The sequence below is a fragment of the Leopardus geoffroyi genome, chromosome B3 (assembly GCF_018350155.1).
Source record: "Leopardus geoffroyi isolate Oge1 chromosome B3, O.geoffroyi_Oge1_pat1.0, whole genome shotgun sequence".
Classification (NCBI taxonomy): domain Eukaryota; kingdom Metazoa; phylum Chordata; class Mammalia; order Carnivora; family Felidae; genus Leopardus; species Leopardus geoffroyi.
Genome location: NC_059337.1, coordinates 33,371,087 through 33,389,255, shown reverse-complemented (window position 1 = coordinate 33,389,255; position 18,169 = coordinate 33,371,087). Strand labels below are relative to the sequence as shown.

The 18,169-nt window shown below is 43.8% G+C and overlaps 1 protein-coding gene across 4 annotated transcripts in view; it reads left to right on the top strand.

The window, feature by feature from the left end:
- BBS4 (Bardet-Biedl syndrome 4) overlaps positions 1-10,931 on the top strand; it is a 55,582-nt gene extending 44,651 nt beyond the window's left edge. For all 4 annotated transcript variants that reach the window (XM_045449155.1, XM_045449153.1, XM_045449154.1 and 1 more), the window contains 9 exons: positions 969-1,096; positions 3,894-3,948; positions 4,901-4,969; positions 5,941-6,093; positions 6,196-6,367; positions 7,953-8,022; positions 8,636-8,777; positions 9,300-9,501; positions 10,008-10,931. In XM_045449155.1, coding sequence (XP_045305111.1) covers positions 969-1,096; positions 3,894-3,948; positions 4,901-4,969; positions 5,941-6,093; positions 6,196-6,367; positions 7,953-8,022; positions 8,636-8,777; positions 9,300-9,501; positions 10,008-10,117 — 1,101 coding nt within the window. In that variant the 3' untranslated portion in view covers positions 10,118-10,931. The remainder of the gene's footprint in view (positions 1-968; positions 1,097-3,893; positions 3,949-4,900; positions 4,970-5,940; positions 6,094-6,195; positions 6,368-7,952; positions 8,023-8,635; positions 8,778-9,299; positions 9,502-10,007) is intronic.
- The last annotated feature ends 7,238 nt before the right edge of the window (positions 10,932-18,169 follow it).

Below are 18,169 nucleotides of genomic sequence, written 5' to 3'. Positions count from 1 at the left end.
TAAGTCTGGAAGTGTTAAAAGTCTTATGCTCTGACAGCAACTGATTTTAGTTTTTGAGGTCATTGGAAATGAATTTTAGTTTTAAGTGGATCTGATTTTTGAGTTTCTGTTTTTAATGTTATTTTCCGTGTGAGAACTTTTTATTTTTAGTGGGTTTCTTCAGGTTTCCTGGGCAGAGCTACAGTGTTATATGCTTGGTTAGGAGAGTTTTCTCCTCAAAGAATATTCCAAGCAAGTACATTTCTATTCATCAGATTATTCTGAGCCAAGGGAGAGATAGGATTGTTCTTGGGTCAGACCTGTACTTAGGAGAAGGAGAATTATATTTAGATTTTACTATAAAGCTAACAGAGCAAATATAATACTTGACATTTCTGTAAATACTTGTTGAATCAATGAATGTCTTAAATGAAGCCCTTTATATCTGTTAGGGTATAAACTCTTCCAGAGCAAGGGGTTTGTTTTGTTAGCTCTGGTATCCCTAGTACTTAGAACAATAGATACTTGGTGGATACATGTTGAGTGAATAAATGAGAACAGTCCATTCATTCATTTATCAAAATATTGGTGAGGAAAATGCAGTCCACCCTGGGGAAGGTAATGCAATTGGTCAGTGGTGCAGCTGGGACTGAGTTCAGGGCAGTGCTGTCTTCTGTACTAAGACATCCCTTTGACTTATGAAGGCATGAGTCATGGGTATGAATACCAAGATGGAGAAAACACTCAAAAAGGTTAATCATCTTGTATAAACTCTCCCAAGTGGCTCCAGAGGCAGACACCTCATGTTGCCAGCTGTCCTGTCAGCAAGCAGTTTTGGTATGTTTTAGTTTTTTGGGTAGTGGGGGCTGTTTGCTGAGATGTGATGTGTCTGCGTTAGAAAGGGGGAGCTCTGTCTTTACGTTAGCCATACGAAGACATTGTCCTTTCCTGTAGTGATTTGGTTCTCTTTACTCCATCAATCTTGTTAGGCGCAAGAGCAGCTGCACAATGCCCTACATCTTAACAGGCATGATTTGACTTACATAATGCTGGGGAAGATCCACCTGCTGGAGGGAGACTTGGACAAGGCCATTGAAATCTACAAGAAAGCAGTGGAGTAAGTATGTTTGTTTTCTTTAAGGCAATGAGAAGACAAATGGGAGCAGACATATGAACCCCCAAGCCTAAGATGGATTCCTGTGACTATTGTGTGAGTTAGAGTACAGTTCAGGCCAAGGTTAAAAGCTCCCTGTGGCTTGCTTACATAAAAAGACTTGTGCTTCTCCCCCGTCAGTATGGCCAGCCTAGCCTAGCTGGACAGCTCTGCTCCCCAAGGTCAGTCAGGGATCCAGGTTCTTTATTAACCCACCATTTCTTACATTGTTGTCTTCACCTGCGTGGTGAAGCTGACTTAATGTAGCATCCATGTTTCAGGCTATCGTGAGGGGTGGTGGTTTGTGAGGGTGAGGTGGCCACTAGCTGCAAGGGAAGTGGGTACACATGTGCTCAGGAGGAAGGAGCACATAGATTTTGGAGTCAGCTGCTACTCTGCCATTGTGGTTTTCACTTCTATAGCAGATCTTTTTCCGGGGACATTGGGGTCAGAAATCTGACTAATAAACATCTGGCCTTTATTAGCATGAAACCAATATGTTTTGTGGTGTTTTTTGTGTTTTTTTTAAAGTTTGTTAAAGAGAGAGAGTGAGTAGGGGAGAGGGAAAAGGAGAGAATCCCAAGCAGGCTCTGTTCTCCCAACACGGGGTTTGGCCCCATAAACTGAGATCATGACCTGAGCCAAAACCAGGAGTCAGACGCTTAACCAACTGAGCCACCCAGGCGTTCTCCCTACTCCTTCCCCAATATCTTGTGTTCTTAAAACATGATTAGGGTAGGCCAAACCCCTGTTGATAATGGAACTGACTGGCTTTCTCAGGATGCTGTTCCATATTTCTTCTCTAGGGACATGTACTATCTTGTCTTTTTTGTATAGGGTCTTGTTTGTTTTAAGTAGGATAAATGTAGCAAAATGTCATGTTTGTTTTGTCACTTAACAGGAAGCATGGCCACAAAGTCTATTATTCCTGATAATTAGTCTCTGAACTAAACTTAGATTTCTGTTAATTACCTTTGCCTTCTACCATGATAGTCACTTTTCTGGTTGTATCAGTTAAACACTCTCTGAATTGTCTTCAGCCACATTTTATATCTACAAAGACATAAAAGTCCCTTGGTTTTTTAAGCTACAAAAGACTTTTGTCACCAAGAAGCTAAGTTTACAGGGATTAGAGGCAGGAGCCCACATAGCTTTTTTTATTTTTTATTTTTAAGAGAGAGCGCCAGTAGGGGAGAGGGGCAGAGTGGGAGAGAGAAAATCTCAAGCAGGCTCCATGCTCAGCGCAGAGCACGTTGCAGGTCTCAACCCCATGACCCTTAGGATCATGACCTAGGCCAAAATCAAGAGTCAACATTCAACTAAGCCAGCCAGGCACCCCTCCCCCCAATCCATGTAGCATATTTTAAGCTTCTGTGGGGCAGGATGGAAGCCTTGATCCCTGACTTCTGCCTTAAAAAAAGTTTTTTTTGTTTAAATATTTATTTATTTTCAAGAGAGAGAGTTGAGGAGGGGCAGAGAGAGAGGGAGACACAGAATCTAAAGCAGGCTCCAGGCTCTGAGCTTTCAGCAGAGAGCCCGACTCCGGACTCGAACTCACAAACTACGAGATCATGATCTGAACAAAAGTTGATGCTTAACTGAACCACCAAGGTGCCCCGCTGACTTCTGCCTTTTAAAGTTGGCTCTTTGAGATTAGCTCACATAAATCTTAAGGGTGATATTCTTCCAGTGGCTCGTCAAGGACTGAAGTCACCAAAATTCCCAAGGGAATAAGGGGACAGCTTGAGAATTTGGAACCTGAGAATGGAGACCATTGTCTGTGACTCATAGCTTTGGAGATGGTAGTCATGTTTTGGTGGGAGTTCGGGGGGAGATGCCACCAGAATCATGAAAGCTACATAGTTGGTTTGTGGGAGGGAGGTGATCAAAATGGATATTTATTATGGCAGAAAGTGAAGGGCAAATATCCATTTGAACTGAGTAAGCTCCGTTCAGCTCAACCTTCCTCTAGTTGAGGATTTGGCCCCTCTTGTTCTGGTCTCTCCATGGGACCAGTGCTGGAGACAGTTCCTTGCCTTTTGCCATTTTCACTGTTGAAGCTGCTGATGGTCCTATAGACAGAACATCTCAGCTCAGTGTTGCTTAACTTTTGCGATAAAGGCAAGTGTCAGTGAGGGATTGGGAAAGCAAATAATCTTTTACTTAAGTCAGTGTTTAGTCCCCAAAGCCAATGGCTAATTCTTTCCTAGGGCTGGTGAATATCTTCCTTCTTCTGTTTAGTTTGGCTCTTTAGTATGTGTTTTTGTTTAATATGGAGAGCAGAGCATTAGGGCCGTTGGGATCCTAAATTACACAGAGAACCCTGCTGGCTGGCATTGTCAGTACAGTGAGACCAGAAAAAAAAAAAAAAAAAAAAAATCTTACAAGAGGGAACTGGCTGTCGCTGTGTTGTTTTCTAGACTGATTTGATTTATGGAGAATCGGTCTTTAATTATATCAGTATAATCAGGACCATCACAGAGAATATTCTATAAGTTCTTCTTAGGACTTTGGCCCTAAGGAGAAAGATCCTGAAAGGAGTCTGGATGCTAAGTCCCATTTCTTTCTTGCTGAGCAGTCCACCCTGTAGCCAGGGTTGAGATAACTTTAGAAGGAAATTCCCAAAGGACTTCGGGAATGGTCATGTGGAGGAGGAGGCAAAAAGTGTCCGCCACTGCTCGTGAGGGTACGTCACTGTGCAGGTGTCCTGGTGTGTCTTGTACGCATCTAGTTTCCCTCTGAGCACTGATCTGTGTTGCAGGTTCTCACCAGAGAATACAGAACTTCTTACGACTTTGGGATTACTCTACTTACAGGTAATGAGAACCCTTTACTCATTGGTGCACTGGTGTTAGAAATGCTTTTGGATGTGTGTGGATTGTGGTTTCCCTGAATTTTGATTTTACTTTAACGCATCTTCCTAACGGTCATGTGAACCTTACTCTCTGCATCTGATATTTTTTATCTGCTAAAGGAAATAATTTTCTGCATTCAAATCAGAAGCAAATAAGCCTGCTTGAGGCTACTTACCCATTTAAGGAAAGAGCATTTATGAGAAATGACCGGTCAGTGGGGCCGGCATGGTGTTGCTGGGGGGAGAAAGCCTGATGCAGGTTGGCGCTGGCCAACGGGCTTTGGGGCAGAGTCCGTTTCCACTCCTCCTTCCCAGCCAGATCTTACAGGAACGAGAAGGCAAAACACTGTCTCGAATAAGAAGTCTCCTGTCCCCTCCGTGTTTTCCTGAGCACAAATGGCATCTTTTTAGCACCTCCACTTCTCTGTATCAGCCTGCGGATCCGAGGCCCAGGGATCCCTGAGGGTCTGTCCCTTTCCTGCCCCCATGAACTCCCCAAGTTCCCTGCTCAGCTGCTCCTCCAGCTATGCCTCTGTGGTGGCCTTTCTGGCTGTTTTGTTTTTCTTTAAAAGGAATCAGGAGCTTAACCCTAGGCCTTCCTGGCTTTGGCTTGGGAGGTTGGCCCCAGGGGAATGAGGCTAACCAGCCCCTTTCCTGCCAAGAGGCATTAGTGTGCAAAGCGTGGCAGAGGTGGTTCCTGGCAGATAGATACTTTGACCTTATCAGGGGACAAATCAACAAATAAGGGGATTTTTGGTTTTCTTTTTTTATCTGGTATCTGTAGCTGCTTTTTTTTTTTTTTTTAATCATGAGAACTCAGAACGTCAGTGTGTTTCTGTTCAGGGTGTGGTTGGCCAGACTCCTTAACTGCCATCTCACCCTGATGTAATTCTCTGGTTTGCTTTTTCTCCAAGCTCGGCATTTACCAGAAGGCATTCGAACATCTTGGAAATGCATTGACCTATGACCCTACCAACTACAAGGTATTGCAGGCCGTCAAACCCCAGAGCCTTTACTCAGATGCTCCCACTGCTGCCAGGGGCGATCTGGCCCTAGAGAGCATTTTGGATACCTGAGAAATTACCTTTTTCTTAGAAAAGTTTTAAATAGACATGGCCCTTCTTATCTGAAGATGTTGTAAAACGTTAGGGCTCTGCTTTTGTTTTCTAAAAGAGCACGTGTTATAACAGGCCTGTAACTTCTGCAGAGAATGAGGTCGTAGTGCTGGTGAGGTTTGTGTGCTGCTTAGGGAGTGAGCAAAGCCTCCACGACTGCCGTCAGAGGTCATTCTGGTGACATAACTTCTGGATTCTTAATGGACTGGCGGTGACAACTCTCGTCCAGGTACGACTCTGGAGCTGAGAAGATCATGTAGAAGATGAACATGATGGAGGGAGGTGCAGCCGAACGGGTTTGATGTCAGACACAGACTCGTCCTGTCTGAGAAGTCATAGAAGGCGTGTTAACTCCGTCAGCTCCCCACCTTGACACCTTTCCTTGGACAAATGCAAGGGCCAGCCTGATGACGCCTGAAGCTTGCTCACCCTGTCCGGTGGCCAAAGGAGCTGTACCTTCAGTGGTCAAAGACGGGAGTTTCTGAATTGTCTAGAGCACTTGGGGTACCACGTAGGGAGTTCAGGGGGCAGATTAAAGGCTGTTTTTCCTCAAAGGGCCTTGACTCTGAAATGTTGACTTCCTTGACCGGAAGTAGGAAACAAATGAGCCAAGTAGGGTCACTGACATTTTCTCTTTTCTTTTTCTGGACTGTGCTGGAGAAAGCCACGGTGAGGTGCAGGGACATTCCTCATCAGCATTTATCCCAGTAGCTTAAATATACCTTTTGTGTCCCTGGAAGAAGTACCCTGTTGAGTACCTACACCCAGAATGTCTGCTTCACCACTATAGCCTTTTGGGAACGGCTGAATTACAAGTTGTCCATGTCCTGTGTTTGCAGGCCATTTTGGCAGCAGGCAGCATGATGCAGACCCACGGGGACTTTGATGTTGCCCTCACCAAGTACAGAGTTGTAGCTTGTGCTGTTCCAGAAAGTCCTCCACTCTGGAACAACATCGGAATGTGTTTCTTTGGCAAGAAGAAATATGTGGCAGTGAGTGTCTCCCCACCTTCCTTGTTCATGTTCATACACGCGAGTTACTGGGTCTGCCGGGCCTACCCTGGCCCCTCATCTCGTGTCCCATCTCTCCTGCAGGCTATCAGCTGCCTGAAACGAGCCAACTACTTGGCACCCTTTGATTGGAAGATTCTGTATAACTTGGGCCTTGTCCACTTGACAATGCAGCAGTATGCGTCAGCTTTCCATTTCCTCAGCGCGGCCATCAACTTCCAGCCAAAGATGGGGGAGCTCTACATGCTTTTGGCTGGTAAGAGACACTTAGGTGGAAAACCCCCTCCGTGGTTTGTGAGGAGGGAAAATGACTTAGAATCATAAGAGGCCAGTGGTTAAGTGTCCCATAGAAGCCACTGCCTCGCAGATCCCACAGGAATCTAGATTAGTGTCCTAAAGCCTGAAAAAGATGACAGAATAGCTAGTTGCTTCTAGCCTGCAGGCATTTCACTCAGAGACCAACAGGTTAAATCAAGATCATCCCTAGTTCATCTGTTACCAGTGGTTTTCCCTTGGCTGACAGTTCATTTATATAAAGAGGAGGGGTGGAGAAAAAGAGTGAGAGTCTAGCTATAAATTCCAGATACCATCTAGTGTTAAGAGCTTGGGCTTTAGGAAGGGTCCCATTTCCACTACTTACTGGATTTCTAGTAGAGAGGGAAGATTATGTAATAAATAACCAGTGACTAGTAGCTATTGGTTTTGTTGTCACTATATCATTGGCCTATTATTAATGTGAGTGTTACTATAATGTTGAAGTACTGATAATATTCTTTCTGGGGGTATTTCTCCACTGGACTTACTAAGTGTAAGCCCAAAAGCAGTTTCCTTATTCCCGTTGACAGGTGGTGGTGGTTGTTATTATTGTGGGGAACTTATTTATTAGAGAACGGTTGCAAAAGCAAATTGAATGGTGGTTAATTGGGGGTTGCCTGAATACAAAGCGAGCTCAGTTCTGTGAACAGACAGCCCTACTGTAAGGCATGAGCCACACTTCTAACTCCCAAACTAGAGCTGGCCTTCACACTGCAGTTTGAAGGCTAAGCTGGAACTCACTGGCTCGGCCGTCGTGGGAACAAAGGCGTGCAGCTGTGGCTGCACCATGTGTCCTGCGGCGAGTGGGCGGTCGTGTTGTGTGGTGTAGTGGGGGAGGAGTCAGGAAAGCTGGTCTAGGGCCACATGAAGTCGGGGGCGGGCAGGAGAAGAATGCTGGGACTCTGGCCTTTTATCCTAGAGGCCAAGGTTTTCCAACCATATTCCTAGATCTCTTAAGTGTCCAGGAGAGCTGAGTGTGTAGCTTGGTGGGGAGGTCGGGTGGGCCTGGCTTTCAAAACAGCTCTGTTTTTCTTTGTTTTATACATCAGGTTTCCAGAAAATGCTGATTACAAAGGAGAGTGTGTTCTGTTGCTATACAAACGTTTATAAAGACCATGGTTGTGGGTAATGGATTCTTAAGTAGGGTGGTGTGACACAGTCAGATTTGTTTGTAAGGCAGGAAGACTCCTGGCAGCTTGGTGGCAAAGCGGATGGAGGCAGGTGGGGACATTGCTGTAAGGAAGAAATGGAAAGCCTGAAACAATTTGCATCTGAACAAGGGCAGTGTCAGTAAAGAAAAGTACAAAAAACAGGATTCGCAGGACTTGGCTACTGACTGTGGAGAGACACCATCGAAGCAGGTGACACCGGGCATCTAAGCTGAGTGACCGAAGGCGGTCGTGCCAGGAGCCGAGACGGCAAAGGAGGAGTTCGGTTTGGGGGTTGAATGAACTGTGGTCTTGAAACATTCCTTTTGTTTTCCACACGGGGCTCCCCAGTCACAGTGCCCACTTTCTTTGTTGCAGTGGCTCTGACCAATCTGGAAGACCCAGAGAACGCCAAGAGAGCCTACGCGGAAGCCGTCCGCCTGGATAAGTAAGCTGCTCCGTCAGGAGTGGTACTGGGGCGGGTCGGACTCTCAGAAGCCACCAGGTGGCGCCACAGCCCAGTTGGGGCGTGCGGGGCGGTTGAGCAGCGGCCCAGATGCCTGCTCTGGGGGTCAGTGGGGGGGCCTGACTGCAGAAGGATGTGGTCCTTAAGCACACGGTGGCTCAGCGGGAACAGACACTGGCTGTTTCTGAGAAAATGTTTCCAGGAGCTGGCAGTGGGCTTCGGGTGCTGATAGCCATGGGCTAGCTGGAATATCAGATAGGACTCTGGACTTAGTTTAAGATCAACTTAACTCTCCTGGGATTTATTCTGCTGGCATCTGCCAGGCAGCAGGGTAGGGATCCCCTTTTCAAACCTGACCTGGTGGCCTCTGTTGAGGGCTGAGACATCACAGTTGGTCCCAATACCTCTTGCTCTGCTGGTTGGGCAGTTACTTCCTTGATGCTTCTCCAAAGGTCCACACGGCACGCGTGTTCTTACCTTGCTGTGGAATAGAGAAATGTCTACGTAACCAGTTTTTGTTTTTTGTGTAACGAGAGGGATCTCTGAATGACCACTGGTTGCAGAGCCTGAGCCCCACGGAATCCGTTTGCCACAGGTGTAACCCGTTAGTAAACCTCAACTATGCTGTGCTGCTGTACAACCAGGGCGAGAAGCAGGGTGCCCTGGCTCAGTATCAGGAGATGGAGAAGAAGGTCCACCTGCTGCAGGACAGCAGCTCTCTGGAATTTGACGCCGAGGTATGTCTTTTATTAGCTCCTGGGAGGCTTCTGAATGAAGCCCAAATAATCCAGATATCAGGTATTCTATAGGTTTATGGCCATTTTGGCTCTGATGTTCCTGGCAGCATGAAATCTCCAATTAGGAACATCCTGAGAAAAAACTTCCCTAGAAGAAAATAGTAAGAGGAAGTTCAGGCTTACGGAGTTATGTTATTGGTAATACAACTGATGTGAAGTCTCTGTCTCTTTGCAGCTTCTCCTCACTTCTCCTCATGTGGGAAAGGCAGGAGTTGAGCTCTGTAAGGCACCAAACTTGAATTGTTAGGTTTTGAGATCCTATATGTGCTCCCTTGCCGTCCACTAAGGGCAGTCTGTATTCTCTGCTGTTTGAGAATGATTTCCTTGCAATAAATACTTTCTCTCTCAAATACTAGTACCGTTAGACGTGATTTCACCTGTACTCCCTGGTGGAAGAGGTGGGTAGGCTTCACTCTGCCGGTCCTCTCTGTGACTCTTTTTTTCTTCCCATGTGGGGACAAGATGGTGGACATGGCCCAGAAGCTGGGAGCTGCCCTCCAGGTCGGGGAGGCACTGGTCTGGACGAAACCAGTTAAAGACACCAAGTCAAAGCACCGGACCACTTCAACTAGCAAAGCTGCCGGTCTCCAGCAGCCTCTGGGCTCTAATCAAGCCCTAGGACAGGCAATGTCTTCAGCGGCTGCATACGGGAAGCTCCCCTCAGGTAGGAGGCTATGCACAACTCCATGGAATCCTCGTGGGTACAAGCTGCATGTGCCAGCGAGAGATGACAGCTTTAAGTGAGGCTGACACTTCTCAGACTCAGAACACGTCCAAGTAGTATTCCTAGAAGGGGAAGAAGCCATATGCTGGCCAAATTGGCACTTGCTTCCTTAAGGCAAGTTGTGTCGGAGGGAACAGGCTTAGTCAGAGGTTTACAGTATTCAAGTTTAGAAATACATGACAGCACCTTCTGTTCTGCTAAAGCAGTGACAATTAAAGCAAGATCGCATAAGTCAGCATGGTACAGGTAATTAAAGATTTTTTCAGTGAGTCATTGAAGGCAAACTTGACCGTTGCTTTCTTAGCGATGGTCTAACTTCATAGCTGCAAAGATACGTCACAGTCCCGCTGGTCCTCAAAGATACAGGGTTTCTTTTTGAAATTTGACAATGTGATTTCTTCAAGAACCGTGGAACTGAGAATTCAAGCTGTTTGTTTTGTTGCTAGGTGCTGGAGGAACATCCCATCTCACAAAGCCACCATCTCTGCCTCTGGAGCCACAGCCCACTGTGGAAGCACATCCAAATGAAGCATCTGCACAAATAAGAGAAAAATAGGAGTAGGATGACCCCGGACTGTAGGTTTCTCTGGTGAGGATGTAGCAGATTAGGAAAGGTCACGCGACACAGGCAGCACGGACGCCAGTGTGTTCCCTGGGCACCAAGGACCGCAGGATGTGTTGTGATGACCCCAAGGAGCCTGAGGCCTAGCAGCCTCTCATCAGCCCCATCAGCCGGGACCAGACAGGTCCTTGCAGAATTAAGAGCAGGGCTCACGGCTCTGTGTTTGTAGCTTCAAGAGCCAGCAGGGCACGTGATGCTGTTTGCTTCTGCAATGACTGTCATCTCCTGGATGACTTCCGTCTGAGACAGACCTCTACTCATTAGCTCTGTTATGATGAAGCCTTGGCTTAGCTGAGATGGTCCTCAGACTGGGGGGCATGGCAGCCTCCAAGGCAAACAAATCTTGGATTAATAATCCAGCTCTAGCACTCTAAATTTAAGGGGAAAAATGATGAAAAAAACCTCTGTATATTGAGGTTGAATATTCCAGCTGTGCTTGTCCAGGGGAATCCAGAACAAGGCCCTGTGGCTTGTTCTTGAGAGAGGTCAGAGTGTGGAGTCAGATCATGTCAGTGTGATAAGAAGTAGGAGTGAAGGGCTGGTCTGGTATCAGCACCAGCGATTAAAAGGAAAGGAAGAGCTTCTTAACTAATTTTTATTTAAGACCATCAATGATACTACTGGCCAGATGCTATCAATTCATTATATGTCCTTTTTAGAATAAAGATTATGTATCATCATCCCTTTGGGAAAAGTTGTTAACTTAGGTATAAAAATAAGAGATCACAATAAAAACTTCTTAAAAGAACCTATGATCACAGTCTTACTTCCAAAACTAGTTTGAAACTAGAGAAGGAACCTCAAGGCCAAGTTCCTGTGTAGTACCAACATAGCTTCTGCTGCAGCAGCCCCGACGGATGGTACGCCAGCAATTTGCTTGAGGGCCAGTCCCCATTTTGCACTTGAAGTGTCCTATAATTACCATAATTTAAAGGTGAGGACACCTATTGCCAAACCAAACTATGGAGTTTTTTATGTTATGACTCTGTCTGTTTTGACATTGAAGCAGCGGCTAAGTGAGCGGGAAACTCTTCAGTTCTCGTATCTCAGAAGTAAACACCAAGGTGTCAGAAGCAATGCCCTGGCCCACGCAGCTGGTATGTGGAAGAACCAGGATTTATACCCTGAGCAGCTGAGAAAGCTCACTTTTATATCAGTGTGTAGTCTCTTGTGCCCATGAATGAAAAGGTCTTGGTGAGAAATGATTAGGGTATGAACTGAGAGATGGAGTAGAGGTGAGGGGGCTTAGAGTTTAGGAAGTGAAATCAGTAGAATACTATTGGGGACTGGATGTAGCAGGTTAAGAGGACTGTCAGAAGGGCATCCACTGCTGGGAGAGTTCCATAAACCAGGGAAGAGGAATACGGGGGACACCAGTGGAGGCTTATGGGGTCTAGTTTTAGACGTGTTTATCTTTGAGACCTCCAGATGGTGACACTAGACACTGGAATAGATTTCAGATGTGAAATCTGGCTTGAAGATCAAGGTGCAGGAGTAATTTAATTTGGGCTCTAGCTGAAAGCACAGATTTGAAGGGAGCCCCCAGGGAAAGCGAGGATGGGGGGGAGGACCCAAGATGGGAAACCGTATTTAAAGGGAGAAGCAGAAGAGGCCACAGAAGACACAGAAGCAAGTGACAGCGATAGAAGAGACAAAGCCAGGAGAGTGGTGTTGGGGAAGGCCAAGTAAGAAAAGGTTCAGGAAGGGAATGGTCACATGGAACCCTTCCAAGATACTGTCATCCCCACTCCATAAAGGAGGAAGCTGAGGTTGGGAGATGCAAAATGAATTTTCCAAGGTAAGTGGCAGGATCAGGATTTGAACTCCGATGCAAAGCTCCTGCTTTTTTAAGTGTTATCCATGCCTTCGTGGCATACCTGTTTCTTATTTTTTTTTGATATTTCTAGGCTACATGGTTCATCTGAGTTTTCTCAAATTGCCACAAACCTCAAAAAAAATCTTTCCAATGTATTTACTGAAAAAAAAATCCACATGTAAGTGGACCTGTGCAGTTTAAACCCAAGTTGTTCAGGGGTCAGCTGTACTAGGTTACACCTGCCCAACCTTTTGTGCATGTGGGTTTGCAGTTTCTCTGTGAGAAAGGAGCTTTTCCGATCTCTAGTTGTGGGAGTTGCTCTTGTCATAATTTTTCACAGAATTAGGAAAATGAGGCAAAGTACATGGTCACAAAATACAGACGTGGTTTTAGATGGCTTGAAAGTATAGGTATGAACTAGCAATGGGGAAAGTGCCCTTTTTACTGAATAGTATTAGTACAAAACTTTGGAATATAAGATTACAGTCATTTTGTTTTTAAGGAAGAATCATTATCGGATAATGGCAGAGTAGCTCATGTTGATCAGTCCTCCACAGATAACAAGTGTAAACAAGTGGGTAAATATAAAGCACTATCTTGGTTTAATTTTTTAAAAATACTGTGACTGGGGCAGCTGAGTGGCTCAGTTAAGCATCCGACTCTTGATTTCGGCTCAGGTCATGATCTCACGGATCATGAGATCAAGCCCCACATTGGGTTCCACACTGACAGCCAGGAGCCTGCTTGGGATTCTCTCTCTCCCTCTCTCTCTTGCTTAAATAAGTAAACATTAAAAAAAAAAAATATTGTGACTGTTCTAAGCAAAAAATTATATTGTGAGGTTTAACATAAATAAATGTAACTAAAGGAAGGGCGCGTACATGGAACTCAATGAGTGAAAAAGGGTTTTATATCTTACATGATGTGGTACAAAGTTATTCCTAATAGTTTGTGAAACGTTAAGGATGCCTAGAGCAACCGTTAAAAAGATGCAAAGAATTATAGCTAAAAAGGTGAGAGAAAAAATATTTAAAAAAATATTCAATTAACACCCTCCTCACCACTAACGGGCAGGAAAGGAAGAATAGAGGAACAAAAAAGGGAACAAAGAAAAAAATAGCAAAATGTTAAATGTAAATCCAATCATGTCCACAATTACATTAAAATGTAATTAGACTAAAAAAAGTACTTGGACTAAACATTCCAATTGAAGAGTAAAGAAAGGATAAACCCAGCTATCTGCCACTGAAAGCGAAAGGATGGAGAACGTCATATCTCAAGCTACAGGCCTAAGTCCAGAGTGCTATATTGATGCCAGATAAAGTAGATTTCAAAACCAGGAGCATTACCAAAAATAAAGAGGGACATTTCATAAAACCGCTCAATTCAGTAGAAGAAACATATATAATATATGCACTTAACAGCATTGCTTCAAAATACATGAAGTAAAAACCGAATTAAATCCCCAGTCATAGTTGGATATGCTGGCACTCCCTCTTTCCGCAGTTGTTACAATTAGGAAGTGTAAAAGTACACATGAACCACCTTGACCTAACTGACATTTAGAGAACACTAGACCCTGCACATAGTACATTCAGCAGGACAGAGCATGTGCTGGGCCACGTGACAGGTCTCAGAGTGGAAAGACTGAAATTTACACGATATGTTGACCACAGTGAAATTCTATTAGAAATCAACAAGATGTTTAGAAAACCCCTAAATATTTTGAAGCTAAACACACTAATAACTCACAAGCCAAGAAAGAAATCAAAAGAGAAAATACTTTGACAATGAAAACAAATCACAATTTGTGGGATTCAGCTAAAAGTGCTTACAGGGAATCTTATAGTTGTAAATGCTTCTATCGGAAGAGAAAGGTAGAAAATCAGTGGTAGAGGTTCCTACCTTAAGCTAGGAAAAGAGCAAAATAAACCCGAAATAAGAGTAGACAAATATTAAAAATCTAAAAAGCCAAAAGTTTGTGAGGGAAAAAAATGACAAGGGGCACTTGGGGTGGCTCAGTCGGTTAAGTGACAGACACTTGATCTCTGCTCAGTTCATGATCTCATGGTTTGTGAGATCAAGCCCATGTCAGGCTCTGCGATGACACTGTGGAGCCTGCTTGGGATTTTGTCTCTCCCTCTCTCCCTCTCAAAAAATAAGAAAGCAACAACAACAAAACCGCAGCTAAACTAATGAAGGAAGAAAAGAGACAAATCACCAATAAGAGGGAACAGTGTTACAGATAGTATGGATGAGAGAAAGATCAAGGAATATGAACAATTTTAGAACAAAACGGACAACTTGTATGCAACAGACAATATCTGAAAAATAACTTACCGAAATTGAAATGAGGAAATGTAAAACCTTAGAAGTCCTATTCAAGGGGCACCTGGGTGGCTCCGTCGGTTAAGCATCCAACTTCGGCTCAGGTCATGATCTCACAGTTCGTGGGTTCGAGCCTCGCATCGGGCTCTGTGCTGACAGCTCAGAGCCTGGAGCCTGTTTCAGATTCTGTGTCTCCCTCTCTCTGCCCCTCCCCCGTTCACGCTCTGTCTCTGTCTCAAAAATAAACATTAAAAAAAAAAATTTTTTTTAAAGTCCTATTCAAGAAACTGCATTTATAAGTCAAAACTTACCTGAGGCAAACTCTTGGCCCAGATGATTTAGCTGGTAAATTGTATTAAATCCAACTTGACAAAAATTTTTTAGAAAATAGGAGCAAAAACTTCCCAACTTGTTTATGAGGCCAGTATAACCCTGATATCAAAACTGGACAAAGACATTACAGAATAAGGAAACTGCAGGCCATTCTGCATGAACATAGGTACAAAAGTCCTTAATATATTAGCAAATCAGTACTAGTGCATCAAATCCAGCAATATATAAAAAGTAACTACGTACATCATGACTGAGTCGGGGTTATCCCAGGAAGTTAAACTCTTGGTTTAATATTTGAAAATCAAAGTAGTTTCATGTGTTAACAAAATAGAAAAGTCACACAATTTCAGTAGATACAGAAAAAGCAACTTTTAAAAAGCCATCATAAAACCCCAGCAAATCAGGAATAGAAGGCGGCATCAACAACTTGACAAATGGCATCTGTGGAAAAAGGTGCAGTGAGTATCACATTTAACAGTAAAATATTGAATACTTTGCCCCTAAGAAGAGGACCAAGGTAAGGATGTCCGCTTTTACCACTTTTGTTCAACATTATACTAGAGGTTCTGGTCAGTGTTCTAAAGGCAAGAAATAAAAAGGCATAGGTAGAAAAGGGCATGGTTATTTATATAGAAAAACCTAAGGAATCCTAAAAGCAAGTAAATGAAGGTGCCACCAGTGATAACTGGATTTGGCAAGGTCAGTGTTCAGAAATCAATTGTTTTCCACCAAGGAACTGTTTGAAAATGAAATTCAAAAAAAATCCATTTACAATACTGTCAGATACTACTGACGTGAAATACTTAGGGATGAATTTAACAAAATACATGTAAGGCCTGTACCCTGAAAACTACAAAGCACTGTAGTGAAAAAGACCAAAATAGGCCATGTTCACACACTGGGAAACTAACTCTTGTTGAGATCAAAATTCTTTCCAAATAGGTTCATGGATTCCTAGAAGCCCAACAGGTTTTGGGGTAGAAATTGAGAGCTGGTTCTCCAATGTGAGGGAAATACAAAGGACTCAGCACATCCAAGGCAATCTTGAACAAAGTTGGAGGACTTACCTCACTTCCAGACTTGACCAAAATAGCAATTACATGGTGCTGGCATGGGGAGGTGAGGGTGCAAATAGATCAGTAGGTCTTTTCAACAGAGCCAGAACGACTGGACAGCGGTGTAGAAAAAAGTGGATCTGATCCTAATCTGTTACCATCCACAAAAGTAACTCAAAATAGATGGACCTAAATGTAAAACCTAAAATTTTACAGTTCCTAGAAGAAAATAATGAGACTACAGGTAGGACAGGAATAGTCCAGTGCTTCAGACTAATAAGCCATGAAGAAAACGAGTATCAGACTACAGAATGGGAGTATATTCTGGGAAAACAGTCACAAAATATATCTGACAAAGAGTTTATATCCAGGATATATAAAGAACTCCTACAACTCAAAACGAACCACCCAATCAGCATATATAAAATAACCCAATTGTGGGGGGGCAGGGAGTAGACATTTGTACATGTCACAAAGATACATGAATGGCCAATAAACACAAAGAATGTTATAGATGCAAAATAAAACTGCAATGAAATGCCGCTCTGTACCCTCCAAAATGGCTACAATTAAACAATTCCAAATCTTGGGGACGTTGAGAAGCCACCAGAGCTGTCCTACATCATTAGTGGGAGTAAAATGGTGTAGCCACTTTGGGGTGATGGGAACATTCTGTACCTGGATAGGCATGTGGGTTAGATGGGCACATACATTTGTCAAACCTACTCAATGGTACCCTTGAAATTTGTGTAGCTTCACTGTATGCAAATCTTTACCTAGGACAAGACTCCAAAGTGAAATGTTAAATCATTGTGGTAACTTCTCAATGTTTTAAAAACAGTTCTAAAGAGACCCAGGAAATCACCTGTTCAGTTTAGTAACAGTGACAATTCTTAAACTTTTAAATATGCACCATGTACCATGCTATTTTGCACAGCATTCTCTTTTAATCAAGAACCCTAAGGCTACAGACTACTATACACCCCGTTTTACAGATGAGGAAAGTAAGGCTCAGTGCAGGTAACATGCCCTGTCATACACTTGTCATCTCAACACACCGCATAGAATTTGGATTTCTTCTGATGACTCACCTTTCCCCACTAAACTCGACAATAAAATGCAAACTCAATCTGCAAGGTGGAGATTACCGATTTTTGGCCAGATTCTGATCTCAGTAGTGTTTTGTGTGCTGGCGCTATTCCCTGGCTTTAAATCAATTTCAAGCAAACGTAAGAGTGTTAGAACATTTTTAGGAAGGCTCATTTCTCACCAGGCACCCTTTCCTAGTCCAGTGGATCTTCACCCTTCTTCAGATCAAGTCATATGTGGAAACTTTTGTAAAATACAGTTCGGAGCGAAGGGTTGAGAGGCCTGAGGCCTACCTGTATCCTGCCCTGCCAGCTCACTTCCACAAAGCCTGTCCTAGGTCATGAGTCCAGCCTTCCTTCCAAAGATTAGCTGACTCCTCTAAAGGGTGGGCGTTCAGAGGGGCGCATGTACATTCCCGACTACACGCATTCAGGCACATGTAAAGATTCACAAAAAGAGTACTTGCCCCTGAGTAGGATGCATCTTGATACCTTTTGTGTTAACCACCAAATTGATTTCGTGACTATCAATACTTCAAGACCCATCTTTTGAAAAATATTGCTCTAAGGTACGCGCTGATTACACTTTATTGACAACACCAGAGCAAACTGGAGAACTCGCATAGACCAAGGGCAGGGGCCAGTAGACAGAACTTCTATAGAGACAGATGGTAAGAAAAAGTCACATGGAAAACATCAGTGCTCCCCAAGTTTTAGGTTTATAACGTAAACAAGGAGTTATTCCAATTCTTGGGAAAACAGAAATCTCTTCTCACTTAAGCCTTTCTAATACAAATAGGCTAGAAAGTAGGTGTTTATTTTTAACCTAGGTTGGAAGCAGAGACTGATGAAATAGCAGCCAGAGATTTCCTTAATAAGCTATTTGCTTTGAGTTTCAAGCTCTAGGCTTACATTTTCTTTGAAGGAGTAATCAAGCCTTTCCTTCTTATCCAAAGCGGGAAAGGAGAGGTCATAAATGAAGAATCTGAGGTAGCTTTGCAGTTCTAGAAGCTGCTATGAGCCAGGTATGAAATGGTCATCCCTGACCTAAGTGGGCCTGCCACCCGCTGCCATATTTATACTGTTCTTTGAACTGAGAAGACTCACCAAACACTTTCAAACTGTTTCACAGCGGCTTTGCTGCTTGAAACTACTGTCTTCTGTCGCCTTAAACCAACAGAGGACAGACCTATATATAGCTCAGGCTCAGTGTGTGGGGCTGCCTGCCCAGTGAAAGGAAGACAAGATAACCAAACACCTGAAGAGCAGAGTAACGTACAGCTCACACCTTAGTCAAGGTCAGAAAGATTCATACTTTACCTGGCTCCAGAGTGGTGGGGAAAGAAACAAAATCACAGACTTAGGA